The 25,117-nt window shown below is 45.4% G+C and overlaps 1 protein-coding gene across 3 annotated transcripts in view; it reads right to left on the bottom strand.

Moving 5' to 3' along the window:
- EIF4E3 (eukaryotic translation initiation factor 4E family member 3) overlaps window positions 1–25,117 on the bottom strand; it is a 77,254-nt gene that overhangs the window by 28,308 nt on the left and 23,829 nt on the right. Inside the window, exons 2-3 of one of the 3 annotated variants that reach the window (XM_010350104.3) lie at window positions 23,270–23,417; window positions 5,797–5,869 (exon numbers count right to left, since the gene is read on the bottom strand). Coding sequence is in view for 1 of the 3 variants with exons in the window: in XM_039477475.2 (XP_039333409.1) it covers window positions 5,797–5,869; window positions 20,053–20,219 (240 nt within the window). In the remaining 2 variants the exon portion in view is untranslated. Of the gene's footprint in view, window positions 1–5,796; window positions 5,870–20,052; window positions 20,290–23,269; window positions 23,418–25,117 lie in introns of those variants that run through there. The other 2 variants (XM_039477475.2, XM_074404551.1) reach the window with 2 other exon arrangements.

Genomic DNA, 25,117 nt, shown 5'->3' on the forward strand with positions numbered 1-25,117 from the left:
CAAACTACTCGCAGGCCGCATGCGGCCCCCTGGGGCCATTTATCTGGCCCCCTGCCGCACTTCAGGAAGGGGCACCTCTTTCATTGGTGGTCAGTGAGAGGAGCACAGTATGTGGCGGCCCTCCATCAGTCTGAGGGACACTGAACTGGCCTCCTGTGTAAAAAGTTTGGGGACGTCTGCTTTAAGAGGTAAAATAGGGGCCGGGTGCGGTGGCTCAAGCCTGTAATCCCAGCACTTTGGGAGGCCGAGGCGGGTGGATCATGAGGTCAAGAGATCAAGACCATCCTGGTCAACAAGGTGAAACCCCGTCTCTACTAAAAATACAAAAAGTTAGCTGGGCATGGTGGTGCGTGCCTGTAATCCCAGCTACTCAGGAGGCTGAGGCAGGAGAATCGCCTGAACCCAGGAGGCGGAGGCTGCGGTGAGCCGAGATCACGCCATTGCACTCCAGCCTGGGTAACAAGAGCGAAACTCCGTCTCAAAAAAAGAAAAAAAAAGAGGTAAAATAGGGCTGGTTCAAAAGCTGTGTTCTGGTTTTTTTCCCCTCCTAGAGATATGGGTCTTACCATGCTGCCCAGGCTGAACTCGAACTCCTGGACTCATGCAATCCTCCCACCTCAGCTTTCCGAGTAGCTGGGATCACAGGCATGAGCCAATGCACCCAGCTAAAAGCCATTTTCCATCCTGCACTGCAACTGCTGAGGATGCAAAACCACAAGAGAAATGTGGAAAATCTGGACAGGTTCACAAAAGAGTAAAAGAATAAATAAGAACCTGGAAAACACACCTAAAGGTAAAATATAATTTTCCAAGAAAGGCAGGAAAGTAGAAATGAATTTAACTGTTAATTAACAACAGAGAATAACTGTTGGGTGTGATGAAAGTATCCACATCAAAGGTTCCCAGGTCCAAAGAAGGCTGAGCCTCCTCCACACCTCAATTAGGGGGAGGAAAAGAAAGAGAACTGGATTCAAGTGGAGGGAGTTCCAGTCCTAGAGACAAGGCATGATTGGCTCTTTCCACTGAATGCTTGAGCCACTTACCTCCAGCCTCAGTGTTCTCAGCTAATAGATGGAGTAACAATTCTTCTCCCAAACCCATCTACTTTTTTTTTTTTTTTTTTTGAGACGGAGTTTCCCTCTTGTTACCCAGGCTGGAGTGCAATGGCGCGATCTCGGCTCACCGCAACCTCCGCCGCCTGGGTTCAGGCAATTCTCCTGCCTCAGCCTCCTGAGTAGCTGGGATTACAGGCACGTGCCACCATGCCCAGCTAATTTTTTGTATTTTTAGTGAGACGGGGTTTCACCATGTTAACCAGGATGGTCTCGATCTCTTGACCTTGTGATCCGCCCGCCTCCGCCTCCCAAAGTGCTGGGATTACAGACTTGAGCCACCGTGCCCGGCCCCCTAAACCCATCTACTTTGATTTGCAAAAGGGCCTCAAAGTATAAAAAGACATGTATGTCTTTATATAAGGCAATCATTAATATCACATGATTTTTAGTTTTCATCCAAACACATATGGGAGGAAAACATAAACATGATTGGGGAAGCAGGGTTTTTTTTTAGAGCTAATGGAGTGAGAGTAAATGAACTGACATACAGGCCAAAGTGGTTCATGCCTATAATCCCAGCACTTTGGGTGGTCAAGTTGGGAACACAGTCTGAGGCTGGAAATTCTAGATAAGTCTGAGCAACATAGCAAGACCCCATCTCTACAAAAAGTAAAATAGTTTAGCTGGGTGTGGTGGCACATGGCTATAGTCCTAGATACTGGGGAGCAAGCTGGGGTGCAAGGATCTCTTGAGACCAGGAGTTTGAGGCTGCAGTGAGCTAGGACTGCACCACTGCACTCCTGCCTGGGTGACAGAGTGAGACCTTGTTTCTGAAGAAAAAAAAATCAATATAGAATCCTAGAATAAAATAAAAAGACAGTGGGACAAAAGCATATCCTCAAATGACTTGCAGGACAGTATCCTGGCCAGTTCTTAAATACTAAGGACACTTTATCAGATGTTAAGGATACTCACAGGCTGAAATCTCAAAAGTCACTGATATCTTAAATGTCTTTACATATAAAGAGGTATTAGCGGTGGTGCAATCCAGAGTATAATCACTTGACATAAATAATCCAGAAGCAGTGGCACAGAGTTTTCTGATATAAAATATGGCTGAAGAAAGCATGAAAAGATGTCTCAAGAGAACTAGACAAATGACAGCAGATGACCTTACCATTATTACTGGGGGCTTGCTGTGGCTCTTTACCTCATTGTATCACTTCATTCTCACAACAGCATGATAAAATCACCATCACAATGATTCCCATCTTATATATGAGTAAACTGAGATTCAGACAGGTTAAGTAACTTGTCCATGCCAGTAAGTGTCAGCTACGGGACGTGAACCAAGGCAGTGTGATGACCCTAGCCCACACCCTAGCCAGATGACTGATGGAGCTGAGGGGTAGAATTCACCAACACTTAAGTAAAAGCTGGCCACATCTGCTAAGAACTATATACCCGCTTATCTAATTTCCACTCAACCTTAGGGAGTAGGCACTATTACGACATCAGTTTTACAGATGAGAAACTGAGGAAGCAGAGACAGCTGAGGCAGAAAGGAACTTCCTGATCCTTAGAGTAGTGCTGATCAGTCATTTTTTCACTGTTACCCCCTTAGCCCCTAAAAGAACCCTTTTTCCTAATTACCCATGATGAAATTTTAATACCACAGAGACACCATATATATTTACGGACTGTGTGGACTTCTATGCTTCGTATATAGCAAGAATGAGATTTGTTCAATGATCCATTTCCCATGCAAAAATCACCCTTTGATCCCACGGAGAACGTGCGGCCTACAGAATCCCTCACAGAAGCAGTCTGCTACGACTCAGGAACGTGGTTATTTATTTATAGTCTTGCTCTGTCGCCAGGCTGGAAGTGCAGTGGTGCGATATCCTCACACTGCAATCTCCACCTCCTAGGCTCAAGCAATTCTTCTGCCTCAGCCTCCTGAGTAGCTGGGATTACAGGCATGTGTCACTGCATCCAGCTAATTTTTGTATTTTTAGTAGAGACTGGGTTTCAGCATGTTGGCCAGTATGGTCTTAATCTCCTGACCTCATGCTCCATACCCTGGGCCTCCCAAAGTGCTGGGATTACCGGCATGAGCCACTGCGCCCAGCCCCAAGTGGTTCATTTATTAACTTGTCATTCATTCTTGTTTTTTTGGGAGTGTATGTCTGTGTGTGTGTGTGTGTGTGTGTGTGTGTGTGTGTGTGTGTGTCTGTGTGTGTCAGAGTCTTGCTCTGTCACCCAGGCTGTAGTTAAGTGGCGTAATCTCAGCTCACTGTAACCTCCACATCCTGGGTTAAAGTGATTCTCCTGCCTCAGCCTCCCTAGTAGCTGGGACTATGGGTGTGTGCCACCACTCTAATACAGCTAATTTTTGTATTTTTAGTAGAGACTGAGTTTCACCATGTTGCTCAGGCTGGTCTTGAACTCCTGACCTCAAATGGTCCTTCCAAAGTGCTGGGATTACAGGCATATGCCAACATGCTTGGCCTCATTCATTCATTCACTCCTTCAATATTCACTGAGTGCAAGGGACCAGACACAATAATATAGTATGGTATGATTCCATTAATATAAAGTTCAGTAACAGAATGAATGTATGGTGGTAGAAATGAAAACAGTGGTTGCTTTGGGGGATGGGGGTTGAAGGGGCATGAAGAGACCTTTTGGTGTATGGGGAAGTTTTTCATCTTGATATGCGTGATGGTTGTGTGTGCGTACCCTCATCAGAAGTTATACTTAAGAAATCTGCATTTACTGCATATAAATTCTATCCCAATAAAGTACAGCTTCAAAGAAAGTATTTCCTAATATGTGCCTGCCTGGGTGCTTTAAATTGCTCCCTGATGACTCTAAAATGCTATAAATTCAGAGGCTCAAACAAATGCCCTGGCTTATCTCATAGGGTCAGAAAAACCAAGGCAATGCCCTCATCTGACTAGTGTCGGCCCTGGAACCGCTTGCATAGTCCTGATGGTCCAATGTCCTGTGGGTTGGGAAAAGTCTAATGAGACTCTGAGAGCCTCTACATGAGGACAGGCCTTCAAATTAAGAGCTCTGAGGGTTGTAAAATGGCTGCTGGAAAGAGGTAACAAAAGTCCCTAAATCCACAGAAGAGGAGATGCGCAGCGAGGCAACCCAGACTCTGAGCGCGTTGGTTTCTCTGGACGGTGGCCCTCATGCTGCCTTGCGGTGCGGCCTGTACTTGGCACTGCATGGTTATTCACAGCGGCACTGCTGCTCTGCTTCCCACACGCTTATGTCATTTCCCCAGCTACACCAGAAATGGCCCACAGTCAGGACTGTGTCTTCACAGCCGGCTCACTGCCCTTGGTAGCCACACGCAGCACCTGACAATCAGATTCCTGGGACTTTGTAACTACGCATGCCAAATTTTTGAACCAGATACTGCGACAACAGGCTGAAAAAAAAAAAATGGATCTCCATGCTACTTCTGCATGTAAGAGGCTGCCTAAGAGACACAATCTAGATGCTGATCTATTGGAATTTCTAAGACATTAAAAGATTTAGGGATACAACAGGAAAGCTATTTAAAACCCGTCCCTTCTAGAAAATTCATGGACATATGGTCAATGCAACTCTGAAGCAGCTTCAAAAGCCTTATTCTATCCGCACCAGCACACTAAACTAGAAGGCAGGAGAAAATGGATAGAATCTGCTTTTGAAGAAAAGAAATGTGATCAACTCAATCTATCAGGTTTTTTCTTTTTTGAGACAGTGTCTTGCTCTGTTGTCTAGGCTGGAATGCAGTGGTGTGAATACAGCTCACTTCAGTGTTGAACTCCTAGGCTCAGGTGATGGCCATGCCTCAGCCTCCCAAGTAGCTGGGACCGTAGGTGTGTGCCACCAGGCCCAGTTAATTTTTAAAGAAATTGTTTGTACAGATGGGGGTCTATGTTGCCCAGGCTGTTCTGGAAATCCTAGGCTCAAGCAATCCTCCCACTTCGGCCTCCCAAAGTGTCAGGATTTCAGGCATAAGCCACTGGCCAGTTGCGTTTTTTCAATGTTCACCCTCAGAGTTGGATAGAGAAAGAACTAATAAAACTAAGAGCCTGCATTCATTGAGAATCTGCTATGTATTAGGTATTCCGTTAAGTATGGTATAAACATAATCTTATTCAATCCTCACAGTAACCCATGAAGGTTGGTGCTGCCATTACACTAATTGTACAGAAATGAAAGGGGTTTCATGCCTAATTTAGAATGATAGAATTGGGAGGTGAAGTGGGAAACTAAGCAGAGACTCTCCACCTTCATGCTCCACACTATCCTGCTCTCCCTATGTGACCTCTGAATCTTTAATAACCATGCACGGAAGGCACCATTTCCTCTCACTGATGGGGAACAGAGGCACAGAGAGGCAGTGGCAGAGCTGGAGTTTGAACAGGGACACAGATAAAGGTCTTAAAAACCTTCGCTCAACCACATGGCAGTCTGCCTTTCGTGTGGGTCTATGAAAGGTTTAGGTAGTAAATAAAAGTTCAACAGGTTGCTAAGAGAAAAGCAGAGGCCACCTGATTGTGTGCTCAGCTGGCCCTGGGGTGGACTTGGTCAAGGGCAGTTGTATCAACCTGGACCCGAGAGCTAACTCCAGGGCAGAACCCTGGACAGTGGCTGCCAGCACAACAGATTTCAAGGTGGGCGATCAGGTGTCCGACGTGTGCCATGTTAATCCGCTTCATCCCTCTCTTGATCTTACCTGTACTGTCTGCACTGTGTAGATTTTCTTCAGATTGGATGCGCATTCAGCTGCCGTGGCACCGGGGAGGGATCTGGGCAAGCAGGAGCAGGACAAAGACACAAACAAAACCGTCAATGCTCACGAAACAGCCCACAGTAGAATCTTTCAGGTCTTCCTAAAAATCAGGTCTCAAAGCACAGGACTGGACATTCTGGGGATGCTCATTAGAATTTAAAAGGTGAAATTCCTACTTTGTGAAGTCATGTGTTTGTGTCTCCTAAAAATCAGTACATTTATTCTTGGAAAATTTAATAGAAAACAAAAACAGTAAGTATGGATTAATAAGAAAGGGAATGGATACCTTAAGATCACATTTAAAAACATACCAAAATAACCTAGTGCTAACCAAGCATTTGCCCTAGGACTTTAGACGAGAAACTGCCTACTGTAAGATGACAATAAAAATGCAGTGTCCCGACCTAGTGACATGTTTGAAAAGTGGTGAATATTCACTCTTGAGAAACAGAGTGACCATTTGCCTACTTTAAGAAAAGTCAACTCTGGTTTCATATGAATTTGCATGTTACCAAAACACCTGCCTTTAGAAAATACTTGCAGTTCTTTTCTCCAGCTGATTTAATCAGCTCAGCCGAACTTTGTGGTCAGACTGCATTAATCTTTAGTTTGCTATATGTTCCACTAGATGGCAACATACTACAGGTTTAGTCACCAGACACACTATGCAATTTAACTAGCTTTACCAAGCACCATTGCCTGGGATGGCAAAATGACCTGGTCCCATGAAACCTAAGGAGTTCAAGACTCTCAATGCCTGCCACCTTTTCTTTCTCCCTATATTGAATTAGCAGTTCATGCTCAAAAATGTTGGGGTACAATTATATCACCCTAAGATTACATATCACCCCCAAAATAATGCTTGAAAGCCCATATCTGGTTCTTGGTGAGAAATAAGCAGCTTGCTGAGAGGAGAAAGTACCTTAATCACAGCTGACCCACGAGGATCTGGAATCTATAAAAGCAATGCTCTTTATCAGACACTGACCCCTGAGAAATTGTCCCCAAGGCCCCTCAGTATGTTGTACTTCCTGAACAGTTGCTAAATCGCTGCAGACCGGTGACGTACACAAAACTCACAGGAGCCCAGAGGTGGAGGCGATGCCAAAGGCCCATGCCCAGGTTGGGGAAAGCTCAGCAAGGACTACAGTCTTTGAACTATGAACCAGTGAACGCTCCCTACGAGTTGAACCTGAATATCAAAAATATTTCTGGCCAGCCACGGTGGCTCCTGCCTGTAATCCCAGTACTTTGGGAGGTTGAGGCAGGTGGATCACTTGAGGACAGAAGTTTGAGACCAGCTTGGCCAACACGGTGAAACCCCACCTTTACTAAAAATATTAATACAAAAATGAGCCAGAAGCAGTGGTGCTTGCCTGTAGTCCCTGCTACTCAGGAGGCTGAGGCACTAGAATCGCCTGAATGCAAGGTTGGGCCACTGCACTCCACTCCAGCCTGGGTGACAGAGCGAGGCTCTGTTTGGGGAAAAAAAAAAAAAGCATTTCTGAATACAGCTTCCTTATGAGAAGGTCACTAAGGAAGCACAATCACAGACTAGTTTGAGGGAAAACAAGGGACTTCCACTGGGCAGGTGCAGCTCAATAAAGAAATCCACTGTAAAACACTGAACTTACAACGAAATTTGCTGGACCTTGTTTTTAGAAAAGCAAATCCACATTAACCACCATATGCATTTTGTTGTTGTCAGACTTTAAGCCTAAAACAACTATGTCGAAGAGTGTGGCAAAGAATGAAGTACTCAATCAATACCTTGCTAATGACAGACCATGCCTGGGCCCCTGATGAAATCCGTCAGTTCACGTGGATTGACTGGGCTGTGGTTACTGAAGTATCAAATTGGATAGATATTAATTTGCCTATTTAATGTAGGTATGTCTTCTTCAACTTTATTTTTTAAATGAGGGAAACAACTTTGAAAATCTTAAACTTTTTCTGAATAGACTGTTAGCACGAAAAATCTATCATTTTTACATTAACATCTGACTTTTTTTTTTTTTTACTGACTGCTCTATTACATATGCCCACATTCCTGGATTCCCCCAAAGCACACAGGAGAGTAAACACAGGGCTTCTTCTGTGCAAGAGTGAGTGTGTGTGTGTGTGTGTGTGTGTGTGTGTGTGTGTGTGTGTGATGGGATTCTAGGGCCCAAAAAAGGAAATATACTTTGCATTTTTTTCATTCAAAAAACTGTGTATTTCAAAAAATTTTAACTAATCTTTACAGTTTACTTCAATTTAAAATGGCTTAGAATGGGTATAATTTGAATGTTTGCTTCATACAGTATTGTATCAATTTTAGGCAAATACAACATGAGGATAATACCATTTAACCTAGACAAAAAAATCACTGATGAGCATTGTTATATATGGTTCTTTTTAAATGCCTGTGTCTCCACAGTCTGGTCTTTTACTCATATTCCAGTGCAGGAGGTAATAGTACAAAGTTATGTGGGTCCTCTCAGTTTCATTATCCAGGTTTCTTGAAGAAATCACGTTTCTAGAGTCCCTTAAAAAGACTCTTGAATCAAGTAACAACTAGGAAGTGCTTGTTAGTGTAACACAACCGTGTCAACAACTAACACGTAGTTACTGTGCCGAAGTTTTGCTAGCGTGCTGAGCCTCTGACCTCCAATGCAGTACTGAATCCCTGCAACTCTGTTTATGCAGCTGTCAATATTATTTATCGTCATTTTACAGGCGAGTAGGCTGGTGCCTAGAGAGGTCTGGGAACTTGCCCATGGCCACAGATATGTGATGTGAATACAGGTGACCCATCTGTGATTTCCTGCTTTTCACCCCTCACTGCTCAGCTGCCCATCCAAGCCATATATACACTTGCAATTTTTAATGGAGTTTTACAGTTGACTCCTTTAGTATGTTCTCAGCAAAGCCACCATTTTTGCAGAATCCCATTTTTTTTTTTTTTTTTGGTGGTCGGGGGAGGGGAGACAAGGTCCCACTCTTGTTGCCCAGGCTGGAGTGCAGTGGCACAATCATAGCTCAATGTATTCTCGATCTCTTGGGCTCAGGCAAACCTTCTGCCTCAGCCTCCCAGCTGAGACTACAGGTGCATGCCACCACAGCCAGGTAATTATTGTATTTTTTTGTAGAGGCAGGGTCTCACTATGTTGCCCAGGCTGGTCACAGACTCTTGGCCTCAAGTGATCCCACTGTCTTAGCCCCCCAAAGTGCTGAGATTACAGGAGTGAGCCACAACCTCTGGGCCTGAACACCATTTTCAATACAAGACTGTATCTATATAATATTCTGAGAAGAAACAATATTAAAATAGTTTTCCAGTGGAGCAGGGTAGGGAAGATCTTCACAAAAACCAAAAGGATCACATTGACAATAGCTCTATTTTAACAGACTAACACGTGACGATACTGATGTATTGGGATTTGAAAGGAGACATAGGCTGGGTGTGGTGGCTCATGCCTGTTAATCCCTGTACTTCGGGAAGCCGAGGCAGGTGGATTACCTGAGGTCAGGAGTTTGAGACCAGCCTGGCCACCATGATGAAACCCCATCTCTACTAAAAATACAAAAAATTAGCTGGGCATGGTGATGTGCACCTGTAATCCCAGCTACTCAGGAGACTGAGGTAGGAGAATTGCTTGAACCTGGGAGGCGGAGGTTAGAGTGAGCCAAGATCATATCACTGCACTTCAGCCTGGGCAACAAGAGCAAAACTCCATCTCAAAAATAAAAAATAAAAATAAAAATAAAAAAGAAAGAAAGGAAGGAGGATGTCAGGCTCCATGGAAACTGTTTCCTAATTTCTTCATGGAGGAGGGTGATTCTATGCTCTCAAAGATTCTTTCCACTGCTGGGCACCTTTCTGAATATTCAGGGTTCAAAGTAGCAAAACAGGGTTGTCGGAAGTATTGATGGTAGTAAGTAGTTGGCTTGGCTGGCCAGCAGAAGGCACAGCGTCCTTCTGTGAGCCAAATCTGATTCCAACAGTCACTGAAAAACACCAATGTGCCTAAACCTTATACCTGAACTTCATACTTGCTTAACAAGGAAAATTGGGCCATATCCACAGAATCAATTTCAAAAGAGCAAATAAGATTTTTAAACGATCTGCCCTGTAAACAGGTTCAGTCTGTTCTGAACTTGCTGATTCAAAATTGAACCACAGCTGTATCATCTACAGTTACTGTTTCTTAAAGTAGCAGTGCAAGCTGTTGGCGGCAATGCTGCAGCCTTGGCAGCGGGCAGCCACACCTCTCTTCCCTGTGACCCCAGTAGACACTTGTAGCAACTGACGGTAAATGTTTGCAATGCATGTCAAGGAAGGAAACATTCACTGGTATCACATATACAATATATTCTCATAGCTTTAAAAATCTTTATCTTTCATTCATGTTGCAAACCTTCCCTTCCCAGCAGAACCCTAGTCCCAACCCTATCTCTGCGGACCAGAAGTGCTCATCTGACTGAGGGTGATGTTGCTCCCCAGAAGAGATCTAGCAATATCTGAAGACATTTTTGGTTGTCACAACTGAGGATGTGCTGCTGGCATGTGGTGGGAAGAAGCCCAGCGGTGCTGCTGAACATCCCACAGTATGCGGGACAGCCCTTACAACAGAGAATAATCGCTCCGGCCAGGATGTCCACGGTGCCCACGCACCCTGCTGGCAACATGTAACAAAGAGTCTCAGGGGATCTAAAATGTATTCAATCAACAAAAATTTTTTATACACCTCTTATGGCTGCTGAAGATACAATGGTGATCACACTAGAAAAAGACATTTTCCCACAGAGTTTATGTTTTAGAACCAACATCCCTCCTCTCGGAAATTCCCCAGGCTCCCAAAGGCAAAGAAACAATGTTCATATCGTCTTTTTATTCTCCTGGGACACAGAAGATGGGAAAGAAAGCTGAGAGAGGAACATACATGCTAATAATGACCATTCCCAGTAGAAGATAAAGCCAGAGCCAAGGAAAATCACAGAACCCAGGAATCAGGACCCTGGTTCGGAATATTCTGAATCATGCAACGCCCTCCCACAGTATACAACTAGAGTTGTGAACACAGCAATGGAACAATAAATGCCCCCCTCGATGGATGAGGTTAACGAATTTGTATTGTTCCACCAGGAGTTTCCTCTTTAATAATATTCATGTAATAATTGCTTCCTTTTATTAAGCATGTATTATATGAAAGGGTTTTGCAGATATTACCTCTAATTCTTACAGCAATCCTGTCAGGTTGGTTTCATTATCCCCACTTCACAGATTAGGAAACTGAGGCTCAGTGAACTTGTTTTTAAGTAGCAGGTCTGGGTTCTTCTCCTGGTCTATCTGGCTTTAAGGCCCATGACCTTCCCTTTAAACTAGGCTGACTCCTAGTAATAACTGAGCAGTCACTGTCAGCATAGGTATCCCATAGCACATCTTGTGTCAAATCCCTCCTTGGGCCCACCTACTGTTCCTGCCTGCCATTCCTGCTTCCCCACCATACATCTAGCAATACTGCTGGCAAGGCACAGAAGTAGAGATGCATGAGAAGGCTAGATGCCACTAGAATCCCTGGCAATAAAGACACCCCAAAATGTAATACAAATAACACAATTCAGGAAGAAGTGAAGTGCTTGAAAGCATTTTATCCTGTTTCTTATTCTAGAAATGCTGAGACCCTGATAATTGAAAGACCACATACCATGTTGTACATGCATACATGATCTCCTCTTATCTTCCTTAAAACACCTCAGGTAAACAATAGTTGCAACCTCACTTTAAAAACAGGCAAAGTCAGTCTGAAGGTAACTTGCCCAAATATACACCATCGGTTAGTGGGAGATCTGGGACTTGAACCAAAGGCTACCTGACAACCATGCCCTTAGTCTTTAGCCTAAACAGCTCCTGCATGACCAATATTTGGCCTGGTACCATCATAAACACACTCTGCACCAAACATGGCCCCAGCCGTCCTGCAGCTTACAATCCTCCATTCAGACTTTCCAAATAGGCCTTCCCCATTAAACCCCACTTTTAAAGATGTCATTGCTACAGCCTAAGCTCATTAAGAAAGTTCATGGGGACAGAGGCCTCTGTAAATACCTAAGGAAATTATCTTAAGTATTACTTGGCTATCCTTTATCAGGCCATAGCACCACTTAAGATTCATATGTATACCTAGAGATGCTTCTTACAAAGCAAAGAAGCTGAAAAGGTTTCTTCAAATCCTGCCTGCATCTTTGCCACTCAAAGTGCAACCAGGCAATGGGTAGCAACACCTGGGAGCTTGTTAGAGCGGCTGTCTCCAGGTCCCCATGAGACCTGCTAAACCCTAGGTGATTTGTATGTACATTAAAATTTGAGACATGCTGGCCTGTGTCATCTAAATCAAGTCACCATAAGAAATGCTAGCTTGGAAAGTCAACTCCAATAAACCACAACATCACAAGACAAATGTAAAAATCACCATTGTCACAAATGCATTTGTCAACACCCAAAGACATGAAGAAGAGGTTATCCTTAAATGTGCAGGATAGTCCTGTAAAAGCACTTAAATACAGGTCTTCAGGCAAGGGCTCTCTTCTTTCCTCAGCAAATTCTGAAGCAGGGAGTCCTTGGTTTAATTATCTCCCATGAAACTGGCTCTTGGTTTCCTTATTTGTAAGATTAAGTGGTAGACCCAGATAACCTCTTAAGTCCTGTCCGGCTCTGATATTTTAGAAAATCAGATATGAGAGAATTGTGTCCCATCCATGTTCATGTTCACAGGAAAGCAGTGTGCAGTGGGGTCAGGGACCCCAGGGCCTGAGGCATACGGTCCTAATTCAACTCCCGTTTCTGCTCTGTATTGCTGTGTGACCTCAGGCAAGTTACTTCTGTGGGCCTCAATTTTCTCATCTGTAAAATGTTGCTGATATAGCCTAATTAAGTACTGTGAGAAAATTGTGGATAATTATGTGCAGTATCTAGTCCGGTGCTTAACACAAAGGAATAAATCGCAAGTTCACATTAACAAGCTGAAGTGGGAAAAGATGTCTGAAACATTATACGGTACAGTATATCCAATTACTGGATACACATGCCCAATAGGCAGGCACAATAAATGTTTGCTGAAAAAAACCAATGATGACAATACTCCATCTTATGCGAGAGATAATTCTGTTTCAGACAAGAAAACCCACTTTAAAGAGGAAGACGTAAAAGCCAGACTACATCTCCGAAACGTCAGTCTTCCTGTTGGATTTACAACATCGGGGTCAGCTGTCAGAGGGAAAATTTGCACAGCCTAGTTACATGATGAAGTATGCCCCTCATATGCCATTCACTCCATTAAAGATGATTTCATTTTAATCACTTTTAGATAGATCTGTGGCTTGCGGCTACAGCAGCTTCCTGTCTGATCAAGAGTCGCATACGAAAGTGGTCCAGGCCCTATTACTGACAGTTAATAATGCATCTACTGAAAATATCTACACCATTTAAAGGTTTTATTTCTGCATGTTTATTTGATTTTGATTTCTTCCTGCTTTCCTATGGTCACCCCTAGTCTATCTTACAGCTCTTTGACAGTAGCAAGTGAGGCTCCTTTCATCTTGAGATATATTAATCCTTTAGTACAAGTAGGATGAGGAGAGAAGTTCAGCAGTGTTAAGAGTTGACCACGAAGTTAAGAAAGACCAAGTTTTGAACTATCCGCACGCCAGATCACTAAACTGTTGCCATGTTCCCTGGGTTTGGAAGTAGGTAAATGGTCTCTGTAATATTAAAAGCAGAAATGTTTTTGAGCAGCTAGTACCAGGTAAGGACCAGAAACGTTTCTGACTGAGGATGTTTAAGGCCCTCATACCTTTCTGCAAGAAGCAACCAGCAACCAGATGTGGAAGGATGGAAGTACCTATGTCAGGGCCTTGCCCTGCCAGATGTTCTCAGAGGACCTTACCCCTTATGAAAAATAAAATCCTGGGCCATTTAGAGTTTATGGGTTCAGGAGGGCAAGAGTGGGACAAGCAAATTTCAGATGCCAGCCACTCTCTCCCAGCCAATCATGGCCCTTCCACACAGTCTCCACCTCAATCTAGTCCCAGGAGGCACTCTATGAATAAGGATAATTTTGGGGTCCCTTTTGTCAAGCTCAGCCCTACCTTCCTACATCAGATTTGTTATTAGGGACCACACCGATGGAATATATTTTGAAGTACTGCACCCTTTGGGTGGGTCCCTCTAGAACTCAACATCTCTCAGAATTCTTCACCGACACTACTGAAACATTCAGCATGTGCGATATCCCTCCTGTGAGGGCAAGACCCAAGGTGTAGTCATCTTTGCAATCTTATAACCTGGAACGGTGACTGGTAAATAATATGCTCAACTGATATGATCAATACATAGAGCACTAACTCTCAAGTCTGGATATCTACAGCATTTGTTATAAATCTACCTTCTATCCCAGAGGTCTGAATAAGTAGGTCTGGGGGACGGTGGGGAGCCTGTATTGTAACAAGCACAGCCAGGTGATTCTGATGGGTGGATGAGGGAATATACCTTGGGAAACACAGGCTTGGTGGAGCTAAATCATGATTGGTTGGGGTTGGTGACAGATGTGTATGATGGCTCACCTTTCTGATCAAAAACAAGTCTTCAAATACTTGTTCAGCACCTATTTTGTACCAGGCGCTATAATGTGCATTCCCTGGAGTCACAGATGTGAAGCAGTTAGATCTATCCAAGGACAAGGCCAGTAGTCTGATGTGACTAGGAAGAGTGGACAGACTGAGTGGTGTTGCGGAATTGGGGAGTGGCAGGTGATAAGGTTAAAGAAGAGGTGGGTTTTGGCTGGGCACCTCTAATCCCAGCACTTTGGGATGTGGTGGCAGAACCCCTTGAGCCCAGGTGTTCAAGAACAGCCTGGGCAACATAGTGAGACCCTGTTTCTACAAAAAACACAAAAATTAGCTGGGTGTGGTGGCACATGCCTGTTGACCCAGCTACTTGGGAGGCTGAGGTGGAAGGACTGCTTGAGCCCAGGAGGAAGAAACTGCAGTGAGTCACGATTGTGCCATCGCACTCCAGCCTGGGCAACAGAGAGCCTTCTCAAAAAAAATACACACACAGACACACACACACACACACACACACATTTATATATATTTTTATACATATTCATATCTTATATTTTAAGAGGTAGGTTCCAATTTAAAAAAGCAATACATGAATTTACACCATAATCTGTAAGTCCATAGTTTTCCTTTAACAACAACAAAAAAAAGGTAGAGAATCTTTTATTGAAACTAAAGGGGTCCTTTTATATACATACATATGTATGTATGTACATATGCATGTATTTGTAGAGACCGGTCTCACTCTGTCAACTAGGCTGGAGTGTAGTGGTGCGCTCATATCTCACTGCATCCTCAAATTCAGGCTCAAGGAAGGAAACTCCTACGTTCACGGGATCCTCCAGCCTCAGCCTCCCAAGTAGCTGGGACTACAGGCTCTTGCCACCATGCCTGGCTAATTTTTTTTTTTTTTTTTTTTTAATAGAGACAAGGTACTGCTATGTTGCCTAGGCTCAAACTCCTGGCCTCAAGAGATCCTCCTTCCTTATCTCCTAAAGTGCTGGGATTGCAGGCATGTACCATCACACCCAGCCTAAAGGGGCCCATTTCTAAAAACAAACCACCCTACTACCTCCTCTCAAAGCTGCTCTGGTGGAAGTAGTGGTGGAGATCCATCACACAACCTTACAACAGAGGCCCTCTTAGGTGGTAAGAGACACAAAGTAAAAATCCACTGCTATGGAGGGGAGCGGGGAGAAGGAGTTTTGGAATGACAAGATAAGGCTAACCATGCCAGCTCCGGTGGGGGATGCCTGGAGAGGAGCAGAGCTTGGGAGCAGGCAGGAAGCTAAAAGCAGGCTAAGGGATAACTGGAACTAGACATAACCAGAACCTGCAGAGAGAGGACACAGAGAGAAGAAAATGGCTTAGACTTGGAGCAAATTTTCCTAGGGGAGTTAACAGTATGAAGTACAGAACTGGATGGAGTAGGGCGCTTGAGAGAAAGAAGATTCAAGAATCAAATGGAAATTCCAATTCTGAAAAGCTGGAGGTATGGCGGGATGGTTAACCTATGTGTGGTCAGCAGAAAAGAAAGAGAAAGGAGATAAATCAGCTCAGTCATTGAAGAATCAGTACTGCATTTGAAGTGCTGTGGACTTCCCCAGCTTTCAGACGTGTGTCCAGAACTCAGAAGAGAGCTAAAGGCTGGAGACGGAGATTTGCAAATGATAAGCAGAGTAATGGAGCCACCACAGGAGATGGTAAAGTCACTGCAGGTGGAATTCAACAACACCCTGGTATTCAGTGCAGGCTGGCTTGTGCTAGGTTTCAAGCCAGGAGAGAAGGACAAGGCATCCGGGATGAGAACTCTACTGTCATGACGTTTATATCCTACTGCGAGAAGACCAGTCAGTGGTGGTAATGATATGGGGAAAGTAAAACAGGGTCAGGGGCCCGGGGTGTGTGTGTCAGGATGCTTGTGCCATTTCATAACAGTGGTCAGGGAACATAATATGTTTTCGCTGTGTCTCCACCCAAAATCTCATCTTGAATTATAATCTCCATATACATCAATGGCAGGACTAGGTGGAGGTACCTGGACTATGGAGGTGGCTTCCCCATGCCATTCTCATGACAGTGAGTGAGTCTCATGAGATCTGATGGTTTTATAAGCATCTGGCATTTTCCCTGCTTGCAGTCACTTGGTCCTGCTGCCCTGCGAAGAAGATGTCTGCTTCTCCTTTGCCTTCTACGACGATTCTAAGTTTCCCGAGGCTTCCACAGCAATGTGGAATTGTGAATCAATTAAACTTCTTTCCTTTGTAAGTTGGGTATACCAGTCTTGGGTATTTCTTTGTAGCAGTGTGAGAATGAACTAATACAGAAGGTCTGAGAAGCTGACATGTGAGCAGAAGCCTGAAGGCCAGGCAAGAGGAGGGCAAGCACTGACGGAGGCGAGAACACTCCAAGCAGTAGGGAGCATCAGTGGCTAAGGTCCCTGCTTGGGATGATGGAGAAAGAGTAAGGGGACTGATGAGCAGAAGGGCACCGCAGGAGGAAGAGTGACAAGGAAGAACAGGGTCATGGGTGGAGCAGGAAGGGCTGCAAAGTTTTATGGGTTACTGTAAGCCCTTTGGCTTTTGCTCTGGGGGCAGGGGTGGGAGGTGATTACTCCTAGATTTTTAGGCTGGGCAACTGGAAGGAGAGACTTGCTCTTAACTGCTCTTATCTAAGATAAAGATGGAAGGAGGCAAGTTTGGGAAGGCAGTTGAGGAGGTGGTTCAGCACACACTGAGTCTGATTGTATATTACATTAGATATGCTTGGAGACAAAGGGCAAGAAGCACTGGATATATGAAGGAAAGGTTTTGGGAGTCATCAGAACTCAGGTGGACCTAAAAGCACTGTGGCTGGATGAGATCCCTGGTGTAAATAGCACTGGGAAGTGAGGCCTGACTCTTGTGCAAAAAAACTCAGAGGGAAGAAGGTCACCATGAGATCAAAAGGAAGCACTTAGAGACACATAACCCAGACTGGCTTCCGAGAATCAAGACAGGATAGTTTTAAATGTCCAGAAAAGGAGAGAAAAACTCTTCATCCTATACCTCAATCTAAAATTACCTTCCTCAAATGCTGAAATCCTTAGCCATACAGTCTAATTTTTTTTAACCAAATAAGGACTTACTGGAGTTGACTATTAAAAATACTAATAATTTTACCAAGGAGTATTGCAATCCATCCAGTTCGGGGAATGAATTTAGGTTTCTGACTTCCTAACACAGAATTCAGACAAGCTGCTCCAGAGACTGTTCCTGGAGGGTGTGGGTGTGGGGAAGGGTTGGCAGCTGGGGAACGTGGTAATGACAATGGTAGTAGTTTACACTTAGGAAGCTCCTTATGACAGGTGGTACCTGTTAGGTGTTGCACACCATGGCTCTCATTTAATCCTCAGAACAGCCCTGTGAGAGAGATCCTCGGACTATCCCATTTTACAATGAAAGTGAAGCTCGGGGCAGCTAGGTGGCTTGCTCATCGGCACACAGCAGGCTGGAGGGTAGGACAGGCTGGGAGGTAGGTCACCAAAGGGGAGTTTTAAGTAGCAAGAGGTCTTTGGGGACTATGGAACTCAAAAACTGATGTCATCTTGGTGGGGAGACATTGGCTATGCTGCAGGGAAGGCTGCCTTGGAAGGCTCTCCTGAGAACCTTATCAATCTCTAGAATGTTTACCTGAGGGGAAAGTTACTAATGAACTTCTAGAACTCAAGGTCTTCATAACCCCAAAGGGGAGGGGGTGTCCTATATAAAGGTAATGGATTCCCAGAGAAGTAGAAAAAGTTCAATAAAAATTATGAGATGATTGATTAGGCAAAATGAATTCACATATACAATATTGGAACTCATTATAATTTCTAAATTAATACAGCCATTTCTGTTAAAGATCTGGACACTGTGGCAATAATGTATTTCATATGATGATTGACCTTCAGAGAACAAAAATGTGTAAATCAATAGTAAAATACAGTTTGTGTTTTCACTAAAGTTACTGTAATCTTAAACTACTGGTCTTAAAAGATTGTTATTTGTCGTATTGACATATTAGACCAATGTAAACTAATTTTAGACCTGTTTAAAAAGAAACTCTCTTGATACTGTTTCCACCAGTCAGCAGTATTCACAATTTAGAACACAGGTCCAGGTTTAACACCTTAAAAACTGATACCAGGTAACAACAGCACAGTCGCAGCCACCTATGCAAACAGACACATGATCTCATTCTGCTAAGGTCTGCCAAAACCACACTCATTATGACAGTATAATGCTTTCTTAGCATCCCATAATGAAAGTGAAAATGTTTTGAAAGAAGGAGACTCACTCCATCTCCCCCACCACCACCATTTTTTGGTCTCCGGCAAAGAAAATGGCAGCAAATGACAATTTTTATAGAGGAGTACTGTAAGAATCCAAAAAGAATGAGCTTGTCTTCACCAAAAAAGATGAATACCACTTTTTAAAACAATCTTGCAGTCATTTTATGCAAGGCCTTTTAAAACCAGGTTTGTGTGTACTAAGCAAACTTTTCAGAACACTGTCACACATTTCCTCCTACCACTTAGCCAGAGGAGACACGGTTTCATCAAAATTTCCAAATGCTCTTGGGACAACCTTGAGGTGTCATCATTGGGCACCGACTGCAGGGACAGATACTAAGACGGGGCTTTGCACTCATCCATCCATTCATTTGTCAACGATTTCTGGTGTTCTCACTAGGGGCCAGGCACAGTTCTAGGTCCAAAACGTCCAAAAACAAAAAGCCACTGTTCTTTTATCCTTAACAGAGGGGAGGTGTTGAGGAGCTGGGGAGACAGACAGAAAGTAAACAAATTCATATATAATAGAATCCGGCTGCATTAAGCATTAGGAAGAAAAAGAAAGCAGGACAGGAGAATACCAAACGATGGAGCAAGGTTTCTATTTTCGATACGGTAGTCAGGGGGCCTTTCTGGGAACAGGACCCCTGAGTTGTCCCCTGAGAAAGCCGTAATTCTCCCCTTTCCTGACAAGGTGAGCTGCTGCTCACTACTGAATCTCCAGCGCATAGCAGGTGTGTGGCTCCACTGTAGGAGTTCGGGAAATACCTGCCCAGCGGATGAGGAAGAAAGGGAAGAGGAGTCCAGGCAGCAGCGGCCGGGCATGGGGTGGGGGCGCCCGCCAAGCAGCAATTATTGCACCACTGCACACCTCCCAAGGGATGGACAACTTTTCCGAGCGCTGTCACAGCTGAGGTCGTGTCCTGAGCTCCCAGGCGCCCCGCGGGGTAAGCAGGACAGCCCTCTCCCTGCGGCGGGGACGCGGCCTCCCCCGGCTCGCCCACCCTCTCCTACCGCCCGGCCGGCACGCAGCGCTCCGCTCGGAAGGGAACCAGGGGGAGAAAGTGTTGCCGAAACTTTTGGGGCTGCGCTGTCCTCTCCCGGCCCGGAGGCGAGGCCGCCCAACAGCCGCCCAGCGCGGCCCTTCAGACCCCGCCGGGCGAGTCCGGGGCGCGCGGGCGGACGCGCGGGGGGCCGGGGTCTGCGCCGCGGCGGAGCGGGGCCGGGGCGAGGGGCTGCGCCGAGACAAAGCGGCGGTGGCGGCGGGGCCGGGGCCCCCTCACCTGTCGAGCCAGAAGGTCCAGGGCGAGTGCAGCGGGACCCCGCCCGGCTCGGGCCGCAGAGCCGACAGCTGCTGCAGGCCGAGCGGCGGCTCCGGGACGGCGGCGGCGCGGGACCCCAGCGGCTCCCGGGCCCCGGCGGGGGGCGCGGCGGCCGGGGGCAGCGCCATTTTCTCCGCCCCGCCTGCGAGGCCGGCGGACGCGCGGACCGCGGGGCGAGCGCGGCTGAGTCACCCCGGCCCCCGCCCCGCCCAGCCCCGTGGGCCCCGCCCCGCCCCGGGCCCGCCGCCCGCCGCCCGCCGCCCGCCGCCCGCCGCCCTCAGGGCCTGGGAGCGGCGCAGAGGGGCCGGGGGAGGCACTGCCGGGCCGGGGCCGCCGAACAAAGACAGGCCCACGGAGGGGTGGGGGCGCCGATCCCGCACAGGCGTGCGCCCCGTGTTGGGGACCGACGGCCCGGCCTGGAGTGGCGCCCGGGGACGGACTAGAGGGCCCACAGGGGTGAGAGGGACTGGGGAACGTTCTGCGGGCTGGCTCTGCAGCCAGGCAAAAGGGCAGCGGGCTGGAGCGGCAGGCTAGGGACAGATGGAGGGATGGATGGGCCAGGGGATGGAGCCCCAGACCCACGTGGTGCCAGGGAAGGAGGGATGGACAGACATACCAGCAGTCAGAAGGATGGAGGGAAGGCTGGCAGATGGCTGGAGGAGGGAAGAAGAGATGGAGGGCAGATGGAAGCACAGTTGGATGTGACAGATAGATGGAGAGGGGAACCGATGGCCAAATGGATAAAGAGGCTCCAGTGCCCGCGAGTACAGAACAAAGGGCGAGACAGAAGAACGAACAGGAGAACCATGACTGGGGCATGAGGTTGGAGCAGATGGGCTTTGCATTCCTCTTGGTGAGGACATACTTCCTAACTCAGCTGATTTGAAGGGGCCGGGACCCCCAGCCCATCCTCTGGAGCCACCCTGTGACCACAGTGAGGGCCTCAAACCTGGCTTAAGGTGTGGCCAACTTCAGAGGACGTTTCCCCAAATCAGCCAAAGTTCTCCAGATCTGTCCCAAAGTAGCGGCGAGTGGGGAGGAAGAGGCAGCTATGAACACAGAGCGCTCTGCTTCCTGTACCCCTGAGCACCCAGGAAGTCTCTTAGGCTGTGAGATTCCTGAGCCTAAAGTAGGAGGGACCCTCTTAACACAGCCCCTCCCCAGGTCTCTGTCATTTTCTTTTTCAAAAGAAAAGCAAAGGCATGAGGCATGTGAACACACATGCATGCCACAACTGGCATGGACATCGTCTTTACTCTTGCATTTCTAGATAGTTCCTCTATGGCCTAACGTGTTCTGTTCATGACTTGAGCATTCGCTGGGATGGAAGAGCTGCGAAAAAAGATGGGTTCGGGGGCTTCACCGTATCATAATAGGCTGTCATGAATCAGAGTAGATGCCCTCCCTGAAAGGTAATCAAGGTCACATAAAATGACAATAATAAAAACAAGGCTGCTGTGTTGTAACTCCTGGTTTAAAGTTAGCTTCTATACAACATACAATGCTGGAAGCAATGGCAGATGTTATGAAATCCGTCCAACACTAAAACACAGGGGTGCTTTTGGTTAGATGCATTTATCTTGTTGCTTAATATCTCCTTTCACTTTTCCAAGAAACATTGTATATGGCATTGTTTAAACTGTTCTGAGCACTTTATCCTTATTAACTCATTTAATTCTTAAACCAATGAGGAAGATACGATTAACCCATTTTACAGATTAGGAACAGAGATAAAGATAACCCCAAGGTCACAGAGCTAGTAAGTGGAAAAGCTGGGATCTGAACATAGGTATTCAGACTCCAGAGTCTAGACTTTCAACTGCCAGACTCTCCTGCCTCTCTACATGGAACACTAACAAGTCCACATGGTAAAAACAAGCTGTGAATAATAGGTCTCCCTCCCAAGACGATCAATCTTCATTCCCAAAGGAAACCACTAGCAACAGTTTTCTTCCAGAAAAATGCAAGTATGCACATACAAGCATATATCTAGATTTATAAGTTATAAATCTGTATCTTTTAAAATAATCGAAATAGAAGCATTTAATATCAATACTGCACCTTCTTATTCCACTTAATATTATATCCTTAAAGATTTTTCTACTTTACAACATATAGATATACTCTATCTTAAGGGCTGCAATGTAATTCATTATAAAGAAGTAATATAATTTAATTCACTAGCCTCCAACATTTATGTGGTTTCTAGACATTTTCTTATATAAATAATGCTACCATAAGTATTTTTATATTTATGTCTTTCTTCATCTGCACAAGCTAATCTCAGAATAAGTTTGGAGAAGAATTGTTGGCTGCATTTAAAAATCTGATACATATTGCCAAATTGCTCTGCAAAGTGGTTACATGAGTTTATATATAGCTGATTTATAAATAATGGTTGATTCTGAAAATTCATATTTACTAAGTGACACATATCTGTATAAAATTCCAAGGCAAGGGTAGAGAGGAAGTTTTGCTTTCTAATGATTAAAACTAGTCAAACTGTCAAGTTTAGCTCCTTCCTTATGTCCTTTAACAATATCTGCAGCAAAAAAGGGCTATTCAAGCATTTTTATCTTCAGTTTCTATAAAAGGGAATGTGTACCACATGAAAAAATTCCCTCCAGAATTTAGAACTGGGAACAGTCTGGCAGTTTTTCTTTATTGAATAGCAGTCATATACCTTTCTCTCTTTTTGCTTTGGCTTCCAGGCTGCTCATAATTACATTTGGTGTACAATCACCACACCAATATTAGCCAGTGAAGAAGCATCATTATTTTTATATTTATTCCTATTTCTATTTTAATGACCTAATAACATATATGCACCTTACACTGTGAACCCCTTAAGTTTATTTTGGAAGTAGGCGGTACATATGAATAGATAAAATTTAAATGACCTTACGATTAATAAAAGAGATAAGACAAAATGGCTAAGGAGGGAACAATGGGTACACCTTTCATTCCCTTCCTGTTTGAAATGTGTAAGAGACTTAATTATTTTTATTCCTCTTAAAATCATTCTTAGAAGATAATAAATTAGGAAAATTTCCCTCATCTGGGATCTGGATGGCAGGAATTAGAATTTCAAGTTAGAAAGGGGACTTAGGGATTATCTAAGCAAACCCATCACTTTACAAATGAGGAAACTGAGGCCCAGAGAGGTGAGGTGACTTACCCGAGGCCACAGCTCTAGGAAATGACAGAGGCGGGACTAGAACGTGGGTAGCTTGAGGTCCGGACCAACGTGCTCTCCCATTGCATAACACGCAACACAGACGACTTGGGGTGGCAGAAGAGAGGAAGAGAAGGTGACCCCACAGCCCCTAGCAATGAAAACAACAAGAGGACTTGAGGCACTCATAAATAATTAAGCAATTAGCTGCAGCAGCTACTCCCCTCCCCTCCAGCATCCAGTCACCAAGGCAACTTGGGCAGGGTGCCTGCTGGTTGCCTAGTAACAGTGTGGTCTGCTCCCCTGACATGCTCCCTAGGCATCAAAGGATTTGAGAGCTGGGAAGAACCTTAGACAGGGATTACCATTCCAACACCTTCATTTTCCAAATAAGAAAAGAGAGGCTCAGAGAAGCTGGGTAACCTGCCCAAGGTCACACAGCTATTCAGAGACACAGCCAGGTTCCATTTCCAGTTGCTTTCTATTGCACCAGAGCTGCCTCGGGGGGGCTGCAGATGGAGGAGAGGGGGAAATCTCTCTACAGTTCCAAGAAGAATGAGAAAGTCAGAGCAAGCAAGCAGGCAAGAAAGAGACAGAGACCTGAGTGCTCGTATGCAATTAGCAGGAGCTGGTAATCCCATCAGCCCAACTTTCATCATCACCATGGCAACATGGGTGAGGTGGGTGCTGGTTGCCTAGCAACAAGTGGTCCTCTCTCTTCTACTCATATCCGCTCCCTGAGAGTCACAGGAACAGTGGAATGATGACGTTGGAAGGGAAGGCAGGGGTCCTAACCCAGTCTCCTCCTTTGCCAACAAGGAACCTGAGGTTCAGGGACACTGGAAGTCACAGCCACAGAGTTATCTAGTGGCATTCCCTTCATTGATGGCCTCTGTCTCAACACTTTGGGAAGGTAGCCTTTCACTCCATAAAGGCAGAACATGGGAGGCAACTGGCCAGTGCTTTTCTCGAAAGAAGATACTTCTACCACTTGTCTAAATGGTGGGGATGCCACAGACAAAACTTGGCATATGTGCATAGGAGGTGCTATGCTCAGTGGTTACACACATCATCTCTAATGTCAGAAAACCTGGATCAAAGCCAGTTCTCCTTAAACCTGGCAAGCTTCCTATCCTCTCTGTGCCTCAGTCTCCACATCTGAGGACTGGACGATCTAATGATCTCTACCTCTTGAGTTATCGTTAGGATTAAATGAGAAAATGTGCATGTCAAGTGCCTGGGATATAGTAAAGATACTGTAATTATCAAGCATTCATTCATTCCACAGTCAATAAATATTTGTTGCATGTCTGCTATGCAAATGTCACTGTTCTAAGGTCTGCAGGTTCATTAACAATATAGACAAAAGAAATTTTTGTCTCAGGGAGCCTACATCCCAATAGAGAGAGAGAGTGAGTGTGTGTGTGTGTGTGTGTGTGTGTGTGTGTGTGTATTTAAATGTTTGTTGAATGGGTGGGGGAACTCACTAGCAATATGCTGTTTATGTTACTGGGCTCCTTCTCTAAGACTGAGAAGTTTCCTGTTTACAGGGTGTGATTCTATAAATATGCAGGCCTGTCTTTTATGTGGGAACTCCGTTTTCCTTTCTTTTAACAGGAAAAGAAAAAGGCAGGCAATGGCCACAAGATGGCAGTCTTCAGTCCCTGTAGGTACAGGACACGGGCTCTGACTGAAGCTTCCAGCAAAGTTAAGTGTTGGCAGCTCGTCAGTCCTAGAGCAATGCCTTGGAGAGGTAGGGGAGACTTGAAACTATTCTGGGATACTCGCATGTCAGGGAAGGCTCCAGTGTGGTTCAAGAGTGATTGCTTCGGAGTGAGACTTACCCCCGCT

The sequence above is a fragment of the Saimiri boliviensis genome, chromosome 8, assembly GCF_048565385.1.
Source record: "Saimiri boliviensis isolate mSaiBol1 chromosome 8, mSaiBol1.pri, whole genome shotgun sequence".
Taxonomy (NCBI): domain Eukaryota; kingdom Metazoa; phylum Chordata; class Mammalia; order Primates; family Cebidae; genus Saimiri; species Saimiri boliviensis.